A 23,052-nucleotide genomic window follows, 5' to 3' on the forward strand; every position below is an offset into this window, starting at 1 on the left:
AAAAACAAGAATTAGTCATGTTTATTTCTGAAAACTGCTTGTCAGTTTGCTGTCAACTATGATGCTTCTATATTGTCAATTGAAAGTACTTTGTCATCAGTATTAGTGAAAACTACTGCAAAATGGTTTTGTATTTTCAGCAGATTCTCTTAAGCACTCATTGGGCCTCTCTGATTGGCCGCTGGTCTGACAGCTCTATTGTTCGTCTCCGCTCTCCACCCAGCTCCTGTGCCCTCACAAAAAATAACTGCCAATAGCTCATGGAAATCTGCCTGCCTTGGCATAATTGAGCTTCACACTATTCAGTCTGATAATATTCTTTGGGGAAGAAAACAAACAGGTAGGTTATTCTGTTTCATATTATATTTGTTTGGAGTTACAAAAGTTAGTTTTAGGTCATCAATCACGTTTTTATGGTCGCAGATGATTTGTTGGGGTTTAAATGCTGTGTACATTTGTTTGTAAATAGTGTTCTGAAACTAATTTATATTTATATACACTATACAACAAATATCATTTTGGCATCATTCCTTCATGGACATATCAAACCGAACGAATGTAACAAAATGACTTTTGAATTTAGTTTTATTCAGTATTAATTGTAATTCGGAATTTAGAATGTTGTTATTCACAATTTATGACAACAGTAAAGATTTATTTTTTAAATTAATTAATTGTAAATTGTTATTGTTCCCTAAAACAAAAAATTGCTTGTTAATTGAAATTAGGCTGAAATGAAGTATAAATATTAATAAATAAAAATATGAATTAAAAGATAAATAGAAATATTAAATAAAAAAATTAGTTAAAGCACATAACAAATTACTAAAGTAAAATTAAAATTAAAAACTGAAAATATAACCATAAAAGATCATTCAAAACGTGATCAATACAATAGTATAAATAAAAGTTAATAAATTGTGTATATATAAGTATATTTTTTTTAGTATATATGTTTACTTAAGTATATATGTTTACTTAATCTCAATGGTAAAAGACTTGGCTACTTTTCCTAAGTTTGCCACCTAAACACACACAAAAAAAGTTGGACTTTATTCAACAATTTTAAGAAAAAAATCCTTAATCGGTCCTTCGTGGACACTAGTGGGCACCCATAGGAAATGAATGGGAGAGACTATAATCCAGAGCAATTTGTTTATTTGTCCAAAAAAAATCAATAAATCCAACACAATGCAGATCAAATGAAGCAAACACTCACACACACACACACACACACACAAATAAGAAGTTTTATGAGCCAAAACTCAATTGCAGTTTTTTTTTTTTTTTTTATGTGCCAATCAGCCACTGTGCAGTTTTATTGTTCATTGTTTATTTTTACCTGTTTGGTACCATTTACTTTATTGAGTTATTGAAATGTTATGTTTTTTGATAGAAATAAATGTCAAAAAGTCTCATACTTTGTTCTTATAGCATGGTCAGATTTGTCTGTAAGCATATATTGGCATCTTTTGATAGTCTCACCCAACACAAATCGTTTTTATTTTTTATTTCATACGATTGTAATTTGTGATGAAAATTTTAAGAGGTTAAGTTTGTTACAACAATGGTTTCTAGAGATCAGTATGCAGCCAGTGAGTACTAATGCCATCTAGTGGCCATTGATATGCAATGTCATTGCTATTTTTATACCAATATGTCACCAAATGTGTCCAAAGTATGCCAATTTTTGAGGTTTTGGCTGTTTCAACTGAATGGAATGAATATTTTACTGAAGTAAAAAAAACAAAAAAACTTTTAGAGGTAACTAAGCTCAAAAATTAAATAAAAAATCACAAAAAATGCATAAATTGAGCCACCATATCAGTATCAGCCGATATATGTTCAGTTTTAATGTTATTGTTATCGGCCCGATAAGAACATTTGGCCAATACCTTATAGACGATAAATAATGGATTATTTCCTTCAGATTAGACACTGATGCGCATTGTTCGCCATGATGGTTTCCTTCAAAAAGGAAAATTCAGTTAAGTGTAACGTGCAGCGCAAGTCTGTCATATAGGCAACATAAAACTATAATGAGAACATCATTATAAATGTGTGCTTGGGACATGGCTTTTAATGTTGAGACTTTTGTTTTTGTAATCAGGCTCTCAAAAATTATATAAAATTTGGATTTAGATTTATCAGCGAATATATCGGTTATCAGCTTTCAAATAGAATTATCGTATCAGCCAAAATTGTTAAGTGTTATGACATTATTATTATTATTATTATTATTATTATTTTTAATTGGGATCACACCTGTGACATTCGTGCCCAAATTGGTCCAGGAAGGACCCATTAACTCTTTCCCCGCCATTGATGAGTTTTTACGTGTAATCACTGTTATAAGCTAGGGGGCGCTATTACGCATCTCCTGAACGCCAGATCAAAACACAGGTAAAGAAGAAGCAGAAACCAGCGATCTCATATGTAAGCAGATGCATATGTAAAATAATGTAATCAACAACAATAAACAGCATATAAATCAAAACGGCCTAATATTACAGAGTGAAATGTCGACCCAGGAAGTGGTTAGGACTGAAGCTTTGGCGCTGTTGATGGACTTGATCTACTCCATCTATGTTTTGATCATTGTACTGAATCTGATCCGGACGTCTTTGACAAAAAAGCGATTTTCTCAGCTTTTTGCTCAAAATGTAGCTTTTTTGATGAAACTTACCCACATTCAAGTGTTGATTAAAAAAAAAAGGCTAGAATAAAACAGTAGAATAAAGCAGAGAGTTTGTTCTTTCTTTTTATATATTGCATGTTCAGATATTTATACAGCAAAATATTCTGAGGTCCATGACATTTTTGTGAAAATGACCATAAATGCTGGCGGTGGCTGGCAACTCTTTTTAACTCTTTTTAACGCAAGCAGGGAAAGAGTTAATGGCTGCTCTAATGAAGGATGCTTCAGGGTTGAAAATGTTTTAAATAAAATATAATCTTGATGAATTCATTTTAGTATTGACTTGTATTTTGTCAGTGTTTTTTGTAGGTGCAAGATGTACAGCTTTATGGGAGGTGGATTGTTTTGTGCAGGAGTAGGAAACATACTCCTGGTGATCTCCACTGCCACAGATTACTGGATGCAGTACCGCCAGTCCAGCAGTTACATGCATCAGGGTCTGTGGCGCTACTGTGTACCTGGAAAATGCATGACACACACAGACAGCATTGGTGAGACCATCACATCATGGACAACACAATGTATCCACTACTAGGATGTTGTACAACAAGCAGAGCTGGGTAGATTACTTACAAAGTGTAATCGGTTACCGATTCCAAATTACATGACAAAAGTTGTAGTAATGTAATCCATTTACGTCCAACAGTGATTCTAACTAACACTTTTTAGTTAACTTTACTTAAAGGTGCACTATGTAATTTCTTTTGAGTAAAATCCAAAAGTCCAAAAACCACTAGGCCAGTGTTATATATTTTGTTCAGTTGAGTACTTAAAATATCCCAAATGTTTCCAACTATTTGTAAATCGTGAGAAAATGCTATTTTAACCAAAGGAACCAGGACGTGAGGGAGTCGCCTGTCGATTACATCATATCTGTGTTCCCCTCGGTTTCCGGTTTTATTTTGCAGAAACGCTTTACTCTCACTGCAGTGTGAACAAGTGTCATAGCAGCCGCCAATAGAACGCACAGAGTAACGTCATAACATCATTTTCAACACACTCAGATGTGTCTAATATGATAAACAGAGCTGCGTTACCTCATACTCATGACTGGAAAACCGGAAGTGGCACTGGCAACTGTGTCATAATAAAAGTCCTGCCACTCTTCTCATTAACAATCGCTCCAGTGGCCTTGCTCAGCTCCACAACACTCGGGCCTGCTCCGCTTCATACTACAGCAACGTTAATAATCACATGCATGAACATGATTTCTGCCCGAGTCTTATCCCGATTCTTTTCCACCGGCTGTGATGTGAAGACCACATGTCCCAAGATTCTGCGCTCAAACGTGGCGTCATCAAACTACGCCTTTATTTTGAACAGGCGACCTCTAGTGGACGGAAAAGTTACATAGTGCAGCTTTAATGTCTTACCTTAATTGTAAAAATCTAATAATCTTTACTATTCACACACTATTCCTTGTTTACTCTGAAAACCCAAGTTAAGATGAATTGAATGATTTGAGTGCCATTTTGTCAAGCAAAACATATTGGGCACCATTATGGGGATCAGTGTTCACTTTGGTTGGGCACTTGAAACATTCATATTATTGTGATTCTCTCCCTATTGATGCAGCGATTGCAACAAGAAATCACAGTTTTTTGGTTTCAGAGGAAGAGAAGTTGGTTGCTTTTAAAAGTTTACCTTCTGACTGAATAATTATCTATAGTTAATGATTTAGTCAGAACTTAGATCTCCTTTTAAAGCTAACCAATGTAATATTTCCCTTTATGTCGTATAATGATCGTTTACAGCTGTATTGCTAACACTTACGTCATAAACACCTTGTTAAACTTTTAATTGGGTTGATATAATTTCTCTATATTTGTGACAATATCTTTCAGCTGATCATGCTTGAGTCTCACACAGACTTCAACATTCAGCATCAAAACACAACAGTAACAACAATGGTAGCTATACTAAGTCAAGAGTAAATCAGTATACAGTTCTTTTTTAGTTACTAGAACTCTTGTGTGAGTCAACTATACTAACTGAGCATTTGTCAGCACAACATACTATTCCTATTTCATTTTCCTCGGTTTTTTTTTAAGGCAATCGGTTTACATGCTTTTTTTTAAGTAAGTCTAACTAATTCGATTTTACAGTGTATTTAAGATAATATAATCCGACTACTTTTGGATTACTTTTAGATTACTTTTGACCTAACTTGTTTATCACATTGATTTGAGTAGAATAATCTTGTTGATATAAAATGCAAAGAAAAAGAAAAAATATTCCATTCTTTGTTATCAGCAACATGAAGTGTATTAAATATTACATTTATGTCAGGGTTTTGCAAGGGTTTGTGAGTTTAATTAAAAACTATTAAGTCATTCAATCATAATTTTTTTTTAATTAAAATAAACAATTCTAAAAAGATTTTATTTGTTTGCCTGCATGTCATGTGACCATTAACTGACATCAGAGAACCGTGAACTTAATTGTATTATATTTTATTATTAATTGTATTATTGACCTAACTTATTAATTAAAACCTTCAAGTAAATATATCAGGTCAAAGAAATTTCAGCTGACAAAAAAAATAGGGAATCCCTGCATTGCATGTAAATATAAAAAAATGACTTGAATTTGTAGCTACATTTTAATGCGTTTGAAAGACAAAAGCCTTCCAAAGACATTAATGCATGATTAAATAACTCAAATAATAATTAATGCATTAATCAGGAGCTCATTAGATATGCAATGTTGAGAAAACACTTGATAAAAGTGAAATTATTTCTGTAAATCTAATGATCAAATGCTGTGTGGGTCTGTTTTCAGTGATAGTCACATGACCAGTGGCTGGTCTGTGAGCAGTTCCACAAACACGGAAGACCTTCTGAATACGAGTAGGGCGTTTAAAGGAAAATGTAAAAGATAAAAAAGAAGTAGTAGGGAGAATCAATGAAGAATATTAGACTACCATTGTGAGAATAACATGTAATCAATAAAAAAGTAACTGTAGTCTGATTACGATTATTTGAAAATGTAATATAATCTACAGTAACTACAAGTACAACATTTTTGGAATCTGATTAAGTAATGCATGTAATCAGGTACTCCCCAGCTCTGACAACAAGGTACAATGTACTGACTAGTGTCTGGTTCATTTGAAACAGCATACTGGGATGCCACCCGCGCCTTCATGATCCTGGCCATCATAGCTTGCTTCTTTGGCATCCTCATCGGTGTCATGGCTTTCATCAATTACTCCTCCTTTAGCAGCTTCGACAAAACCTTTGCTGCAGGAATTCTCTATTTCATTTCATGTAAGAACATTCATACTAGAAATAACTCTTTTTATTTATTCCTAACCTGTATCTGAAGTGTATTTGCGAAGCTGAGTTGTATTTTGTGGCTGTACCTTCCAGGCATCTTTGTGCTGCTGGCCATGGCTGTCTACACTGGCATGACAGTCAACTACTATGGAAAACGCTATGGGAACTGGCGGTTCTCTTGGTCGTACATAATGGGTTGGGTTTCTGTGGTGCTCACATTCTTTTCAGGTATACCTAGACAAAGCTTGTGATTATATTACTACAGAAAAACGTGTGTATAAAACATTTAAAGAGTCTAGAATATCTTTTGTGGGATATCCCTTTAAAGAACAAGCACTAATACAAAAAAACTGAAATGTAACATCGTGACAACATGGTCAGTGTCTCTCAGTAATTATTGAAGATGGCTGTCGCTTAACATTCCTGGTCTTTCCTTTCTCTGCAGGGATCTTCTATATGTGTGCTTACCGGATGCAAGAACCAAGAGGCCCAATGTCACGCTGATGCTTCTCATCCTAGATCCGCTATCTGATCGCTTCAGTCTGAATGTGAACCATGTCATCCCTGATCCCTTCATTTTAGACCTGTCATTTATTGTTTATTTTAAAATCACGGAACACAAACTAATAAATGACTAATACAAATGTTCAGTTCATTTTATGTTTATACATAATCGAATTGCCTTTACAAACCAACATATAATGTATATATACATGTGTGTGTATATATATATATATATATATATATATATATATATATATATATATATATATATATATATATATATACATACATACATACATACATACATACATACATACAGTATAATAGGTTTATGTATAATAGGTTGGTATTAAAATATAAGACTTTATATATATTTAGGTTTAGAGAAAAAAAGACAATTTAGTTAGAAGCACTTGCTTTTTATGGTGAAATGTAGATCATTAAAGGCACAGTGTGTAAGTTTTGCCGCTAGAGGTCGCTTATTCAAAACAAAGGCGTAGCTTGATGACGCTGTGAATGAGCGTGGGATCATGGGAGTTGTAGTCTTGACTCTTCACCTCCACAGCCGATGGAAAGGAATCCTATGGACTTGCGCAGAAATCATGTTCATGAATGAGCGAATGTATTCAAGTTTACACCGGGACGAATATCGCGCGTTTATCGTCAGCTTTTTTCGCGTCTTGAGTGTTCACACCCGAGCGATTTTCACTGGCGATGCGCCAAGTGAACGTGCAAATTCAGTAGATGGCGCTCCCGGTACACAAGGTGGTGCTGCGGCACTTTACGCTTCTGACACTCACACAGAAGAAGAAGAGAGACAGTATTTACGTGCTTGCCAAATCCATTCACACACTTTTTGCTAACTGGCAAGCAGCATTAGCAGCTCATCTTCTTCTTTGTCTACTCACTACTACTTCTTCGTCGTATCAATGTGTGCTCGGCAAGACTGTTTTGTGCTTGAGCACCACCAAGTCGTGTTTTACTGTCACTTCAGCAGCTCCAGGCACGTGAACAAAAGCGCTTATCTCATTGGTCGGACAGTTTTTAACGCACTGCGTAAAAAAAAACGAACCCAAGGCGTTTTTTTTCAAATGACGCTTTAACGCCTGCTATTTTGCACGTCGGTATGCACCCTTTGTTTAGTCACGACTCACGAGTCGTTAAACTTCGGCGATAAACATGCGCGAAAATCTTCCCGGTGTAAACAGGCCTTTACTCTGTGCGTTCACTCGGTGGCTGCTATGAGAGACTTGTTGTACTTTCCAGTAATCTAGATCGATATTAGAATTTCATATTACTCTAAAAAGGATGACTTAATGATTGTTGCCAAAAGACATGCAATTAATTTTAAAATATATTGTATGATGGAGAAAGCTCTCTCTGATTATGTTAGCCACTTGACAAAATAGTGTTGTCTCTGAGATGTTGTAAAAATGCTACTCACGGTGAATCAAGAAAACAAGAGATTCATTGACAGGCGACGCAAAGACATGGTCCATAACACAGGGTAAAACAGCTGATTTCTCTGGATTTAAACATTGTTGGAAGCATTTGGGATAATGTCAGTATACATCAACAAAATATATAACATTGTTCTAGTGGTTTTGGATATTTTAATCTAAAAATCTTACATATTGTGCCTTTAATTGAGTTAGAACGTTAATCTGCATTTAAACATTTTACAAACTATATACACCATTCAAAAGTTAGTGAGATTTTCAACGTTTTTGAAAAATGTCATGCTCAACAAGTCTGCATTTATTTGATCAAAAATACAGTAAAAACAGTAATATTGTGAAATATGTATAATTTAATGAACTTGAATATAATTAATTACTGTTAAGGCAGTGTGATACTTCAGAAATCCTTCCAATTTGCTGCTAAAGAAACATTTCTTATTATCAAAGTTGAAAACAGTTATGCTCCTTAATATTTTGGTGGAAACGTATACTTACATACGATACGTTTTTTCAGGATTCTTTAATGAATATGAAGTTTAAAAGAACACTTGTTTGAAATACAATAACATAAATGCCTTTACTGTATTTTTTTATCAGAATAATGCATCCTTGCTAAATTAAAGTACTGTATTAGATTGTTTTTTTAAATATTACTGTTCCCAAACTTTTGAACAGTATTATATTTAATCAGTTTACTTTATTTCATAGTACTTTGTACTTTAAGAAAGAACTAATAACACACCGCATTGACTTTGTGAACAGCAACTCCTTTATTGTCAGAAGTGTTAGACACAACAGGATGTGATGCATTTACAGCAGCATTTTTAACACACAAGTTTAACACAACACGCTGCTCAACACAGCTACAAACAAAACTGGTAATAAATGCTCTTATGAGTTACACATCAACTCACAACTGCTCCAAATTAAAGCTTTGAGGTGTATTACATCAACAGCTAGGAAGAAAACTGGTAATAAATGCTCTCATGAGTTACACATCAACACACAACTGGTGCAAATTAAAGCTTGGAGATGTTCTTAGATCTTAGAAACATGCATGAGGGGGAAAAAAAAAAAACGTATTAAAGTGCTCTGAAACAACACAGTGGTGCTCCAAACAGTGAAATACATTCTCGGGATGATTTAATCAACTTCCTCAATGGTTGGTCCGGAGGATCCACCACCACCAGGGGCTCCTCCAGCTCCCGGGAAGCCTCCAGGCATGCCCTCTGGCATCCCACCAGGCATCCCACCAGCGCTCTGGTACAGCTTGGTGATGATAGGGTTGCACACCTTCTCTAGCTCCTTCTGCTGATGCTCGAACTCGTCCTTCTCAGCGGTCTGTACAGAGATGACGAGATCAAGTGAGTACTATGGATGCATAAAGATCTCAGACACAAAAGTTTGAGGACCATACCTGGTTTTTGTCCAGCCAGCTTATGACATCATTGCACTTGTCGAGGATCTTCTGCTTGTCCTCGTCACTAATCTTGCCTTTGAGTTTCTCATCTTCAACGGTGGACTTCATGTTAAAGGCGTAGGACTCGAGGCCATTCTTAGCAGAAACCTTCTCTCTTTGGACATCATCCTCAGACTTGTACTTCTCAGCTTCCTGCACCATGCGCTCAATGTCCTCCTTGCTTAGACGTCCTAGAAGAGTTGAGACCATTGATTAGGGTTAAATAATAGCAACGGTACCATTTCATGTGTTGAAATCCAGTCATTTCAATACAAATCTGCACAGTTGAGAGTTTTGCGTGAGGGCGAAAAAGTTCCCCTCACAGATTTAGCTCATTTTCAAGCTGGTCATGTGAATTTGCCGCATTTATCAACAGAAACCTTACCTTTTGCTGCAATTCCACTAATGTGACTATACATTAAGAGACTCTAGAGGTATGTTACCTTTGTCATTGGTGATGGTGATCTTGTTCTCCTTGCCGGTGCTCTTGTCTACAGCGGAGACATTCATGATGCCATTGGCATCGATGTCAAAGGTTACTTCAATCTGGGGGACGCCACGAGGAGCAGGAGGGATGCCCGTCAGCTCGAACTTTCCAAGCAAGTTATTGTCCTTAGTCATGGCTCTCTCACCCTCGTACACCTAGAAGAGAACAATTAAACATGAAGCTTTGCGAGAAACTATGGACAAAATCGATGGATATCAGGTGTTGCTTACCTGAATGAGGACACCAGGCTGATTGTCAGAGTAGGTGGTGAAGGTCTGCGTTTGTTTGGTTGGGATGGTAGTGTTACGTTTGATCAGGATGGTCATAACGCCACCAGCAGTCTCAATTCCCAAGGACAGGGGGGTAACATCCAGGAGCAACAGGTCTTGGACATTCTCAGACTTGTCTCCAGACAAAATGGCTGCCTGGACAGCTGTAAAAGAGAAAATATGTCTATAATTCAAAAGACATTCACGAAAGAATAGGGCATTTAGAATTAAATCCATTTTGATTACCTGCTCCATATGCGACAGCCTCATCCGGATTGATGCTCTTGTTCAGTTCCTTCCCATTGAAGAAATCCTGCAGGAGCTTTTGGATCTTTGGGATACGGGTGGACCCTCCAACAAGGACAATGTCATGAACCTGTGACTTATCCAGTTTAGCATCACGAAGGGATTTCTCTACCGGATCCAACGTGCCACGGAAGAGATCGGCATTGAGCTCTTCAAAACGAGCCCTGGTGATGGAAGTGTAGAAGTCGATTCCCTCATAAAGAGAGTCGATCTCAATGCTGGCCTGAGTGCTGGAGGACAAAGTGCGCTTGGCCCTCTCACATGCTGTGCGCAGCCGACGTACGGCCCTTTTGTTGTCGCTGATGTCTTTTTTGTACTTGCGCTTGAACTCGGAGATGAAATGGTTGACCATGCGGATGTCAAAGTCTTCTCCCCCGAGGTGAGTGTCTCCGGCTGTAGACTTGACCTCAAAGATGCCATCCTCTATGGTAAGAATGGACACATCAAAAGTGCCACCACCAAGATCGAAGATCAAGACATTTCTCTCAGAACCAACCTGGTAAAGGAAAAATAAATCAGTTTTATAAAAAAAAAAAGTACTACATTAAAGGGCACATTTTTAATTTACCTTCCCTTTATGGTGAAATAGCCATTTGTGCATGTAAACCAGGGTTCCTCAAACTCGGTCCTGGAGGGCCACTGTCCTGCAGAGTTCAGCTCCAACCCTGATCAAGCACACCTGAGCAAGCTAATCATGGTATTTAGGATTACTAGAACATCACAGATAGAGTTTGATCAGGGTTGGAGCTAAACTCTGCAGCGCAGTGGCCCTCCAGGACCGAGTTTGAGGAACCCTGATGTAAACGATCTGTAAAATTACAAAGAACAAAGTCCACGCCAAATGGGAGTTTATCTCTCCAACAGAAAACACTTGCATCTAAGGGTAGGGACACACTAATCCGCCAAAAAACGAATGATGATGAAAGCCGAATGTGTTGTCACCTCGAATTGGGGCAAAAAAGCTACACTTGAACACACAGAGAGAAATACAGCCGACTGTCAACTAGAATGCACATTTTCTGCCTATGTGTAAATGAGACAACTGTCCATTTCTGCAGATGTATTCATCTATATCCGTCATTCAAAAAGGGAAACTGATGCTGCAGATACACAAACCGTAAACAAAGCAGGGCATGCTTACCATTTTGAATATCAATCCTGCTGATGACTTTCTTTATTCCACTACGCTCATGTTAATATTAAAATATTCGCCCAGGAACACTCAGGTAAGAGGTCGTAAAATTAGAACAGCCTTCTATCTGTAACACTTTGATTTCTTTGCTCGCTGTTTTGTGGTTATTCTCATGCACTGACTCATTCACTCAGAGTTTTCTCTCTCACCGACGGTCCTATATGCTGAATCCCACCCAATAAAAAAACCTGACGGCATTCAACAAGAACCAACGGTGTGAAACACACTGAAAAAACGAAGTCTTCGTCGCTCCGGCGCTCAAAACTTGCCAGATGTGTGATATTCCAACATGTAAGCAAAGTCAACAGTGATTACAAGGTGTTAGGTTTAATTTCTTTGACAAAAATACAAAACAAATGTATTATGTATTCTTGAAGATCCCCAAAAATAAAATGATGAACTTGTAAATAAGCATAATATGGGCACTTTAACGTTGCTATATCATAAAAGTAACAAACGTACTTTCTTGTCCAGGCCATAGGCAATGGCAGCAGCAGTCGGCTCATTGATAATTCGTAGAACATTGAGGCCAGAGATAGTCCCAGCATCCTTTGTGGCCTGCCGCTGAGAATCATTGAAGTAAGCAGGTACCGTAACAACAGCATTGGTGATGGTCTGTGAAAACAAGAACGTGAACAAAATTCATTTTATTTATTTTTACCGAAGTCATCCACTAAATCAGAAGGCACTTTTCTCCACAAATGTTTAAGATGTGTTGTTCAAACAGGCCTTTTTCATTCTCTAATAAACTACTATGTGTCAACATGACAGAGTTGTTGAATATGTCAACATCTTTAGACCTACAGCAACATGGGAGACTCTCAACACCATTATTGCAAATACAAGTTTATGATGGTCTGTGTTTTCAGTGTGCTGAAGTATGAAGGCGTTGTATTTGACAGAAACCTACTTTTCCAAGGTATGCCTCTGCGATCTCCTTCATCTTTGTAAGCACCATGGAAGAAATCTCCTCTGGGTAAAAGGCCTTGGTCTCCCCTTTGTATTCAACTTGAACTTTGGGGCGTGTGCTGTCATTTATAACAGTGAATGGCCAGTGCTTCATGTCTGACTGCACAACAGTGTCATCAAACCTCCGTCCAATGAGCCTTTTAGCATCTAGAGAAGCAAATATGGCAACAAACTCAGCAACTTGAAACATGAAAAACAGTCAGATCAATGGCCAAAATTGATTGCATTGCACAGTTATTAAATTATGTGTTTTTAAAGTTAAATCTAACTGTAAAAATACGGGAAATAAGCACACACAACTAAATATCCAAAAACAATTGATACAAGTCATTTTAAAAAAGTAGAGTAAAATCACTTACCAAAGACTGTGTTGGTGGGGTTCATTGCTACTTGATTTTTGGCAGCATCTCCAATCAGCCTCTCGGTGTCTGTGAATGCTACATAACTTGGTGTGGTCCTGTTACCCTGGTCATTGGCAATGATTTCAACTTTGCCATGCTGAAAGACCCCCACGCAAGAGTAGGTGGTTCCTAGGTCAATGCCAACTGCTGGTCCTTTTGACATGGTTTCTGCTGGCAGCAAACAGACATAAGATTCATTATGAAACCTGTTTTATGCATTCAACCCAAGCCTTCCAAATAAGGGATATATGCTTCTTTACATCCTATTCATAGCTCAATTCTATTTACCGTTGTGACTTTACTCAAAAGCTTTTTTGGCACACTAGACATAAGATCCTGTGGCCTGCATGAACCACAGAGATCAGCTGTCACTGTGTTAAAGGATGCTACTTCCAACAGAGCTGAGGAAAGCACTTTGATCGTTCATTCTGTTTCATTACTGATGCTATTTTTACTTTATAAAGATTACATCACTTTTAAACTACCCCCCAAAAAATACTACTTTCATTCCAAACCTTATTCTTATATTGTACACAAAAGATGTTTATAACAGAATAACATCCTCAGAACCATGCACTTTTTTAGATAAGTACATAATATTCCGTTTTGGGTGAACTATCCCTTTAAGATAATTGACTACCTCAGAGGGAAAGTTAAGTACAGTTTCCTCATTTGCTCGAAACTATTATGTAACATTTGTGATCTCAGTAAGCAAATCTCAGTAATGTCTTCTGGAATCATCTATTAGAACATTCCACTGTTAACTACCACGCCCGCACTTACTCAACACTCCGAAAACTTTCAAATGTCATTATTAAAGTTCTAGAACATTCCATTAACTGTTAACTACCACGTACGCACTTACTCAACACTCCGAAAACTTTCAAATGTCATTATTACAGTTCTAGAACATTCCATTAACTGTTAACTACCACGTCCGCACTTACTCAACACTCTGAAAACGTTCAAATGTGGAGGTAAACGGCTCCAGCTAGCCTACTGCTCAATAAGTGACAAAATAACACCAACATTTTCCTATTTACATGTTGTGATGTGTATAGTTACATCGTGTACTAAGACCGACGGAAAATTAAAAGTTGCAATTTTCTAGACTGATATGGCTAGGAACTATTCTATTCTTGCTGCCGTATCATGGGTGCAGCGGCGCAATGATATTACGCAGCGCCGGAAAATAGTCCCCCCCAGCACACAGCTCTCTGTGCAAGCAGGTTGTCACGTTGGTTATGTTGACGGAAGTTAGCCTATTTTCAGGAATGAGAATATAGTTCCTAGACATATCGGTCTAGAAAATTGCAACTTTTCATTTTCCGTCGGTCTTAGTACACGTACTTTTTCTGTACTTTCACTAACGTGCTTGTAAATTAAATACATATTTTGCCTGATAAGGACAAATGGATATGGCTGATCATATAAAAATATATTTTAAATAAAAATGAATAAATAAATACATGAAAATAAAGAGGACAACCGCACACAATTAATTTATTCACAAAATTGGACAACTATACAAATTGTCAAATCTGAAGGCAGTCACACGCCGTAGTCAATGCGTTGGATTTCATTTATACTGCTGCGTCATTGTCCGCATCGACGTGTAATTACAAATGCAGTCCACTAGTAGGCAGTGTCCACAGGCATGTTTATGGTGTAACCCCCAGAATCAAAGCAAAAGCCGAAGAATTAGCAGCAGTGATGGCGCCAAATCGACAGCGACTATTGTTGCAGCTTGGGTTGTTAAATATCGAAGAACAGATCATTTCTAATCCGCAAATGGAAATGCATGTGAGGAAATGCGATTTTTTTTTTTTAACTGAGGGAGGGGTTCTATCATCGCTTGCGGTCCGCGTAGAGTTGACGCGTTGTTACATTTTCAGGCAACGTGTGCTACACGACGTAGCTACGGCGTAGGTTCGATCCAGAAGTATAAATCAGATATTTTGGGGAGGATTAGGGTGTGGTTTGACAGTCTAGCTCCACCCATTACATTCAGCGAGGGGGAGCTGGACGCATTATTCTCTCCATATTTAATCTCACCAAATTACCACACAAAATCGACAGCCCTAATTGTAATAATATTGTCTGAAACTCACTGAGGTCCGAAGTGGGACATTTATTTTGGGATATTCCCATGTCCAACCTTATCTGCCATCTTCTCCTTGTCTAAAGGAATGACGTATTTGTATGGTTAACGCTGATTGGCCAACGCAGTTGTTAACAAGAAGCTCATTTCACCAATGAGAAACCGTTCAGCACGCCCTCTATACCTTTCGGCACGCCCATTATTCCCAATCTGCAGATATCTTCGATTCATTTAGAGGTTAAAGTCCTAATAAAATGGGCCTAGTGACGCCCCTGGTGGTCATTATAAGGCAGTTCGCCCAGAAACATTATAATTTAGTAATTTATAAGTCTATAAGTGATTATTTCCTCGCTTTCGTGCTGGAGATGTTAGCAACATGAGAGCAGCATAGAGTCACCATTCGCTTTCATTACTCGGAAAGAGATACAGTGGATGTGAATGGTGACTGAGGCTGTCAGCCACTAACATCCCTTATCATGATCCACATAATGGGACATTAATAATTTAAATTGTTGAGAAAACTATCCATTTAGCTTGCTAAACTATCCTGAACTCGACATATTGTCAACTTAAGACGATTTTAGTATACCTTGACAACATTAGCAACTGTGAAATTGTAATATATAATTATAAACCTAAACATTTTTAACATTCAATGCATAATAATAATAACAATCATCGTAATTATTCTCACCGGATGAAAGGCTGACTCTGTCAATGATTTGCTGTGTCGCAGCTCGAAATGCGCGCGATCACTCTGCAGCAGAACTGAGCGTCTATGCGGTAATGCGCTTTAACACTTCCTGAGAACAGTCCAGAACATGGAACCAGCGCAGCAGCCAATCACATCGCTCGGGCGCTGACGCGTTCAGACACGGAGAACACCCGCAGAAATCAGCCTATAACACAATGTCCCGAGAAATAAAAATCGTTATGGAGTTCCAGAACATTCCCAGGTGATTCAGAGTAGTTTTGCACTAATCAATGGATGGGCGTGGTGATGAAAATATATTGGCCATAGTGAACGATGAAGAAAATATATAAATAACCGAGTAAAATAAGAAGAGGCACTATTTCTAAAGCAAGTGATTGGTCGAAAACTATCCAAAGGGTAAAACATATAACGTTAGTTCTCTCTAGCGGCCATTTTGCTCGAGCGTCGTCTTCGTTTCGTATTTATACAAACGAGACGACGGTCGCAACAAGACCCCTCGAATAAGAAACCCCTTTATGATAATGTCCTCACAAATATAGCGAAACACACTTCTTAAGATACCGGATGTGTCACATTTGCTAACGCAGGAGCTTAACGTAACTGGCAGGGGGTGGCGCTGTTGTCAAGGTTACCTCCTCAGGTAAGCTCTTTTTCGGTTACTGAAACACATTTATAAACGAGTTGCTGTGTCTCATTTCGTCCTCCGAAGGTCGCATTTTGTTCGTCGCATGGGTCATTGAGGCGGCTTCATTTCAGTAAACTGACCACTACGCTTCACTAGGAATAAAGGTCACCTTTATAATGGTCACTGCTCTGAAATAAGACGTTTGTGTTCGACAAATGCAGCCTTCGAAATGAATAGAGACAGACACCAACACAGCCTTTTTGTTTTCTGGTGTTTTCCAGCACACACGCTACGCCCCCTTTAAATGATGTCAGAAGGAAGTCCTTCTGCGTCATCACATAGATTTGGATGAACTTGATTAATGAATATAAAAAATAAATAATCATGCATGCCCCACATTTAACCGGTTGTCCCCCTTTTTATCTTTTTTTACAGTCTATGGTTGTCCCACACCACTTGTGTTCACCTCATATTCCACTGAGCAGATTTATTTATTCAGTACTGCTAAACAGTGGTTATAATACTTATTTTCTTTTCTTATTATAGCCTACGTTTCTTATTGATTTGCAACAGCTGCTCAGTGACCTTGCAGTATTGTAAATGTGCAATACCAACAAGTCCACAAGGTGGCACATTCGTGGAAATCCCCGTCAGTCAGTCAGAGGCCTGTCACAATTGTCAATAGTGTACATGATGTTAGTAAGACAATCAGTCTACATACACTGAAAACAATCTGAGACAGTAACTAAAAGTCTTATAAAAGGGATGCAGGTATTGTATGGAGGGTGTGATGAGTTCAGCTTAAACTGAGAAAATGGACACACCCTTGAGCACCAGACAAAGCAGAGCGGTTGATAATTTCAAATCCTCAGGGATGTGATATTTACAACAAAAAAGGAGGTCAATCAGAAAACAGAGGAATGTTACTGTATAGTTTTGCTCACAATAGCTTTTGTACCTGACCTGGATAAAGCTAAAGGGTAGACAAGCCTGCAATCATCATATGTCATAAACAACAAAATAAGGTTCGAAATCACCACTTTACGCTACACTACAAACTATACACTGGACAGGTTAACCAAACATATGGAAACCCGGTTTCTGGAAATTAATTATAGCTAAGTTCATTTTCCACTATGACTGAAATACTCAATTTTTTTTACACATTTATTATTTAAAAAAAAGGTGTGATGTACTAATTTTAATATTGTTGGATACCAAAAGTGACCTTTTGGAGATACTCCTACAGAATAATTGTTCTGCCTCTGCCTTACAAAAGGAATTCCCTTTTTTTTGTATGTATGTATTTATTTAATTTGACCTGTAAGAATCTTTGAAAAAGTGTTTGGTTTCATCAAGGGAACAGGACGTCCTGTATGGGGTTGCTGTCCCGAGAAAGAAACCGTTTCCACCTTTTTTGTTGAAATAAGTGTTTAACTATGATGTAAGTAGCATTATTGTCAATATTCATAAAGAGAAATTCTATCTCTAAAATACCTTAAGTGACCAACACCTTTCTTTAACACGCCACCTGACGACAAAGTGACTACACCCGTCAAACATTATACACCACTGTAAAAGCATCATTCCATTGTGAATTGAGTGGGCAAACACATTCAAAAATAGTCAGGACCGTTTTCATACTATTCATTTAAAAAAAAACTAATATTTCATTTGTTAAAAGGATAGTTCAACCAAAAAAAAAAATTCATTATTTACTAATTTTAAAGATATTTTTGAAAAATTTGGTTACCATTTACTTTATGGGCAAAAACAAACAAACCAACTAACAACTTTTCTTTTTCTTTCTTCTAAGTATTGTAATTTTTTTCCGTCTTTAGCCACCCAGGACTTCATTCACTAACCTCCTTAGTATTCCTTAATATATTCCTTATAAACAATAAAATAAATGTACTTATAAAAAAAAAAACTGAGTAAATGGACAGAGGCAAAATAAAAGTGAAAAGACTGTAGAATATCCAAGTTAAACTGTTTTGAAACAGTCCACAATTAGCAGGTGAACTGGTGAGGGTCTCGTGTTTGGGGTATAAAAGGAACATCCACCACAAGCATGGATGGGTCACTTTGTGCCAAATTTCATGAGAGAATTGTCAAACAACTCAAAAATCACATTACTCAATGTAAGATTGCAAAGTATTTAGGTCTTCCATCAATACATAATACTGTGGAGAAGATTCAGGGAGTCCAGAGAAATCTCAGTACATGTAGGGCAAGGCTGGAAACCTCTGTGACCTTTGAGCCCTCAGACGGCATTACACGAGAACCGGTCATGCTGCTGTGTTAAATATAGTCAGGAGTTCTTTGAAAAACTGTTGTCACTTAAAGGGATAGTTCAGTTTCAAAAATGAAAATTACCTCATGATTTACTCACCATCAAGCCATCCTGGGCGTATATGACATTCTTCTTTCAGACAAAAAGGATCAGAGTTATATGAAAAAAATGTCCTGGCTCTTCCAAGCTTTATAATGGCAGTGAATTGTTGCACTGTATTTGAAGTCCATAAAAGTGCATCTATCCATCATAAAACTGCTCCACACGGCTCCGGGAATGCTGGAATTGGCAGTCTTAGAGATAACAGTTTGTAAAGTTTTAAATATGAATATTTTTCTTACACAAACGCATCGTTTCGCTTCAGGCCTTTATTAACCCCCCCCCCCGGAGCCGCATGGAGCACTTTTATAATGGATGCACTTTTATTGTTAGATTAGAATCTAAATTAGATTATAATTTAATATGCCTAAATATACCCAGTCACAAAACAAAACTATCCCATGACTTTATATAACGTTTTCCTTTTAACACAGTAAAGGGCTCGCATTCTGTCCATTTTTGCTGATTTTGGCCTTCATAAACATAATTGTTTTAACATAATCATATGTACAGCCAAACTGTAACTCTAAACTCAATTGTGTATTTCAGATGCAGTCATGTAGCATAACCTCATCATCTGCATGAGAGAAACGGCCACTCAGAATACACTCATAATGAAGGACATCATAGAGAGGATTATGAAGATATATCACTGGAAATTGGTCTTCATTACATCTATATCATGTTCAATGTCAATTGTTATTTATTAATGTATTCAGTTAACAACTGTTGTTAGAGCACAGTATTTTTTTTGTTAATAATTTGCCATGTCAATAAATGATTTAAGTACCTAATTGACAACATGTTGTTGTTTTTTTCAAATGTAAAACCGAAATAGAGGCAACAAGACCAGGCAGATATAGGAATAAAAATAAAAAAAAACAATATTAATAAATAATATATACAAATAATATTAAGAATACTAACATTAATAATATGAAGATAATACTAATATTAATGAAAATAAATGATTATTAAAAAGGTTATTTATAACACCAACAATGTCCTATTTTCTTTAACATGGTTCTGTATGGAACCTTATAAAAAGGGTTCTATTAAGCACCGAAAAGGATTCTGCTATTGTTACAAGCCAAAAAACCCTGATTTGGGACTGTTTGGAACCATTTTTCTTAAGAGTGAGTGTACACCGTAGAAGAGATGTGCTTGACTGCCTGCAGTCCAGATCTGCCACTTATTGAAAATGTATGGAAAGGAGAATGTCATGAAAAGGAGAATCAGACAACGACGACCACAGACTGTTGAGAAGTCTTGTATCAGGCGAGATTGGGATAAAATTCCCCTTGCAAAACTTCAACAATTAGTAGGGCACAATGGGTTTAAAGGCACACCTTAAGAAAAAAAAAAGATATATATACAGTGGGGAGAAGAAGTATTTGATACACTGCCGATATTGCAGGTTCACAAAGCATGTAGAAGTCTGTAATTTTTATCATAGGTACTCCTTAACTGTGAGTGACGGAATCTAAGACAAAAATCCTGAAAATCACATTGTATGATTTTTAAATAATTAATTTGTATTTTATTGCATGACATAAGTATTTGATACACCAGAAAAGCAGAACTTACTATTTGGTACAGAAACCTTTGTTTGCAATTACAGAGATTACACGTTTCCTGTAGTTCTTGACCAGGTTTGCACACACTGCAGCAGGATTTTGGCCCACTCCTCCATACAGACCTTCTCCAGATCCTTCAGGTTTTGGGGCTGTCGCTGGGTAATACGGACTTTCAGCTCCCTCCAAAGATTTTCTATTGTGTTCAGGTCTGGAGACTGGCTAGGCCACTCCAGGACCTTGAGATGCTTCTTACGGAGCCACTCCTTAGTTGCCCTGGCTGTGTGTTTCGGGTCATTGTCATGCTGGAAGACCCAGCCACGACCCATCTTCAATGCTCTTACTGAGGGAAGGAGGTTGTTGGCCAAGATCTCGCGATACATGGCCCCATCCATCCTCCCCTCAATACGGTGCAGTCGTCCTGTCCCCTTTGCAGAAAAGCATCCCCAAAGAATGATGTTTCCACCTCCAAGCTTCACGGTTGGGATGGTGTTCTTGGGATTGTACTCATCCTTCTTCTTTCTCCAAACACAGCGAGTGGAGTTTAGACCAAAAAGCTCTATTTTTGTCTCATCAGACCACATGACCTTCTCCCATTCCTCCTCTAGATCATCCAGATGGTCATTGGTAAACTTCAGATGGGCCTGGACATGCGCTGTTTTGCGAAGGGGGACCTTGCGTGCGCTGCAGGATTTTAATCCATGATGGCGTAGTGTGTTACTAATGGTTTTCTTTGAGACTGTGGTCCCAGCTCTCTTCAGGTCATTGACCAGGTCCTGACGTGTAGTTCTGGGCTGATCCCTCACCTTCCTCATGATCATTGATGCCCCACAAGGTGAGATCTTGGATGGTGTCCCAGACCGAGGGAGATTGACCGTCATCTTGAATTTCTTCCATTCTCTAATAATTGAGCCAACAGTTGTTGCCTTCTCACCAAGCCGCTTGCCTATTGTCCTGTAGCCCATCCCAGCCTTGGGCAGGTATACAATTTTATCCCTGATGTCCTTACACAGCTCTCTGGTCTTGGCCATTGTGGAGAGGTTGGAGTCTGTTTGATTGAGTGTGTGGACAGGTGTCTTTTATACAGGTAACGAGTTCAAACAGGTGCAGTTAATACAGGTGAGGAGTAGAGAACAGGAGGGCTTCTAGGCCCTGTCCCAAATGGCACACTTCATGGCACTTTCGGTCTTGTGGACTTACAATGGCTGCTGCGTGGTCCGTTAAGTCCACAAGAATGCAGGGTGTCCACTTGTCATTTTAGGTCTCAGAAGGGTGCTCACGAGTGCCCCCTTCGAGGTCAATATGCGCCCTCGATGCGCACTAGTGCGGGTTACGCAGTGGACTTCTTCCCGGCAGTCAAAGCGGTATTACGTCATGAAAGTGCGGACTCAGAGGAAGAGAGGGTGAGGGTTTAGGGTGCCATTTGAGACAGGGCCTTAAAGAAAAACTAACTGGTCTTGTGAGAGCCGAAATTCTTACTGGTTGGTAGGTGATCAAATACTGTCATGCAATAAAATGCAAATTAATTATTTAAAAATCATACAATGTGATTTTCTGGATTTTTGTTTTAGATTCCGTCACTCACAGTTGAAGAGTACCTATGATAAAAATTACAGACCTCTGGACCTTTGTAAGTAGGAAAACCAAATCATCAAATACTTGTTCTCCCCACTGTATTGTATTGAACATTTATGGAACTACAGATTTTGTATGAAAATAAATGATAAAAGTGGTTTACTTTATTTAAAAATCGTATAAATGTATGAGGTGGCGAGGGGGGGCTTTACCCCACACAAAACCAGCATGGGGCAAAAAGGCAGAAAAGTTTTCCACAAAAGGCAATTAGCTAAAATAATATGTTTAATAATGTCAACTTGTTAAAAATAATCACTTTAGCAAAGTTTGCAAAATGTTCTGTTTGTTTTGATAAATTAAAAAAATCGATAGAACTTTATAAACGTTTAAAAAAAAAGTTTTGATAAAAGTTTATTGTTCAATAAACTTCAATACACTGTCATTAAAATATGTTAATCTAAAATATATTTTAAACAAAGTTATTTTAAAAAGTAACGATTTTGAAAGCATTGAAGGAGAGACCATAATAATTTAATATAGATTTATAGTAGTAACTATAAATTATATTTTATTGTATGAAATGATTACTATCATATTTTTTAAATTTGATGGTTTCATTATAAATATGGGTAATATCAAGGTGGACACTCAACTTAGTATATGATATTTACCATCTGAATCCAACCATGTCATGTCAACAAACGGAAAAGTCAGCCAGCTGTTTATTATCATGTTTATTATTGTGCCTTTACCCTAAATACCATACATATTTAAGACCTTTGTCTCAAAATATATTCAATACATTTAGCGATTCTCTTTTGCTATACTTAAATCTACAACATTTAGAAAAATATTAAATATTAGCTCAAATTCACACAGACTCAACTTCGCGTAAAGGATGAGCCAAATTTCCACGTTCATCTTGAAAAGCGGATGTTTTAGAAAGTGCTGCGGCAAACATTTGGGCAATCTAGTGGTTTAGAGGGAAATAAAATCAAAAGAGCCTTTTACCCTGTGGAGCCTTTAGCCTCGTCCTATCCCCAATTC

At 37.5% G+C, this 23,052-nt stretch overlaps 2 protein-coding genes across 4 annotated transcripts in view; one reads left to right on the forward strand and one right to left on the reverse strand.

Annotated features, from left to right (window-relative positions):
• The window catches only part of lim2.3 (lens intrinsic membrane protein 2.3), a gene marked incomplete at both ends in the record, with an annotated part of 305,404 nt that extends 298,924 nt beyond the window's left edge, over positions 1-6,480 (forward strand). Inside the window, 4 exons of the mRNA XM_079822640.1 lie at positions 3,008-3,189; positions 5,818-5,967; positions 6,070-6,204; positions 6,422-6,480. Of these exons, the coding sequence (XP_079678766.1) occupies positions 3,008-3,189; positions 5,818-5,967; positions 6,070-6,204; positions 6,422-6,480 (526 nt within the window). The remainder of the gene's footprint in view (positions 1-3,007; positions 3,190-5,817; positions 5,968-6,069; positions 6,205-6,421) is intronic.
• Positions 6,481-8,686: 2,206 nt separating this feature from the next.
• Positions 8,687-16,766, reverse strand: hspa8b (heat shock protein family A (Hsp70) member 8b). 3 transcript variants are annotated; one of them, XM_079824057.1, is made up of 10 exons: positions 16,634-16,766; positions 15,819-16,023; positions 12,982-13,191; positions 12,564-12,769; positions 12,116-12,268; positions 10,402-10,957; positions 10,117-10,319; positions 9,843-10,041; positions 9,358-9,590; positions 8,687-9,281 (listed from the first exon to the last, which is right to left on the reverse strand). In XM_079824057.1, exons 3-10 carry the CDS (start codon positions 13,184-13,186, stop codon positions 9,084-9,086), a joined length of 1,953 nt encoding a protein of 650 aa, XP_079680183.1. In that variant the 5' UTR covers positions 13,187-13,191; positions 15,819-16,023; positions 16,634-16,766; the 3' UTR covers positions 8,687-9,083. The 3 variants fall into 3 exon arrangements, with proteins under 3 accessions (XP_079680183.1, XP_079680182.1, XP_079680184.1); XM_079824056.1 differs by having other exon boundaries at positions 16,472-16,743; XM_079824058.1 differs by having other exon boundaries at positions 12,982-13,194; positions 16,472-16,705.
• Between the last annotated feature and the right edge of the window lie 6,286 nt (positions 16,767-23,052).

This window comes from Gobio gobio (assembly GCF_949357685.1).
Source record: "Gobio gobio genome assembly, chromosome: 8".
Lineage (NCBI taxonomy): Eukaryota > Metazoa > Chordata > Actinopteri > Cypriniformes > Gobionidae > Gobio > Gobio gobio.

Excerpts from the sequence above, each read along its gene's own strand:
- hspa8b (XM_079824057.1), bottom strand. The coding sequence starts at position 13,186 with ATGTCAAAAGGACCAGCAGTTGGCATTGACCTAGGAACCACCTACTCT. Across the intron at positions 9,591-9,842 it reads CACCATCACCAATGACAAAG|GACGTCTAAGCAAGGAGGAC; the intron begins GTAACATACCTC and ends CAACTCTTCTAG. Across the intron at positions 9,282-9,357 it reads GCTGGCTGGACAAAAACCAG|ACCGCTGAGAAGGACGAGTT; the intron begins GTATGGTCCTCA and ends ATCTCTGTACAG.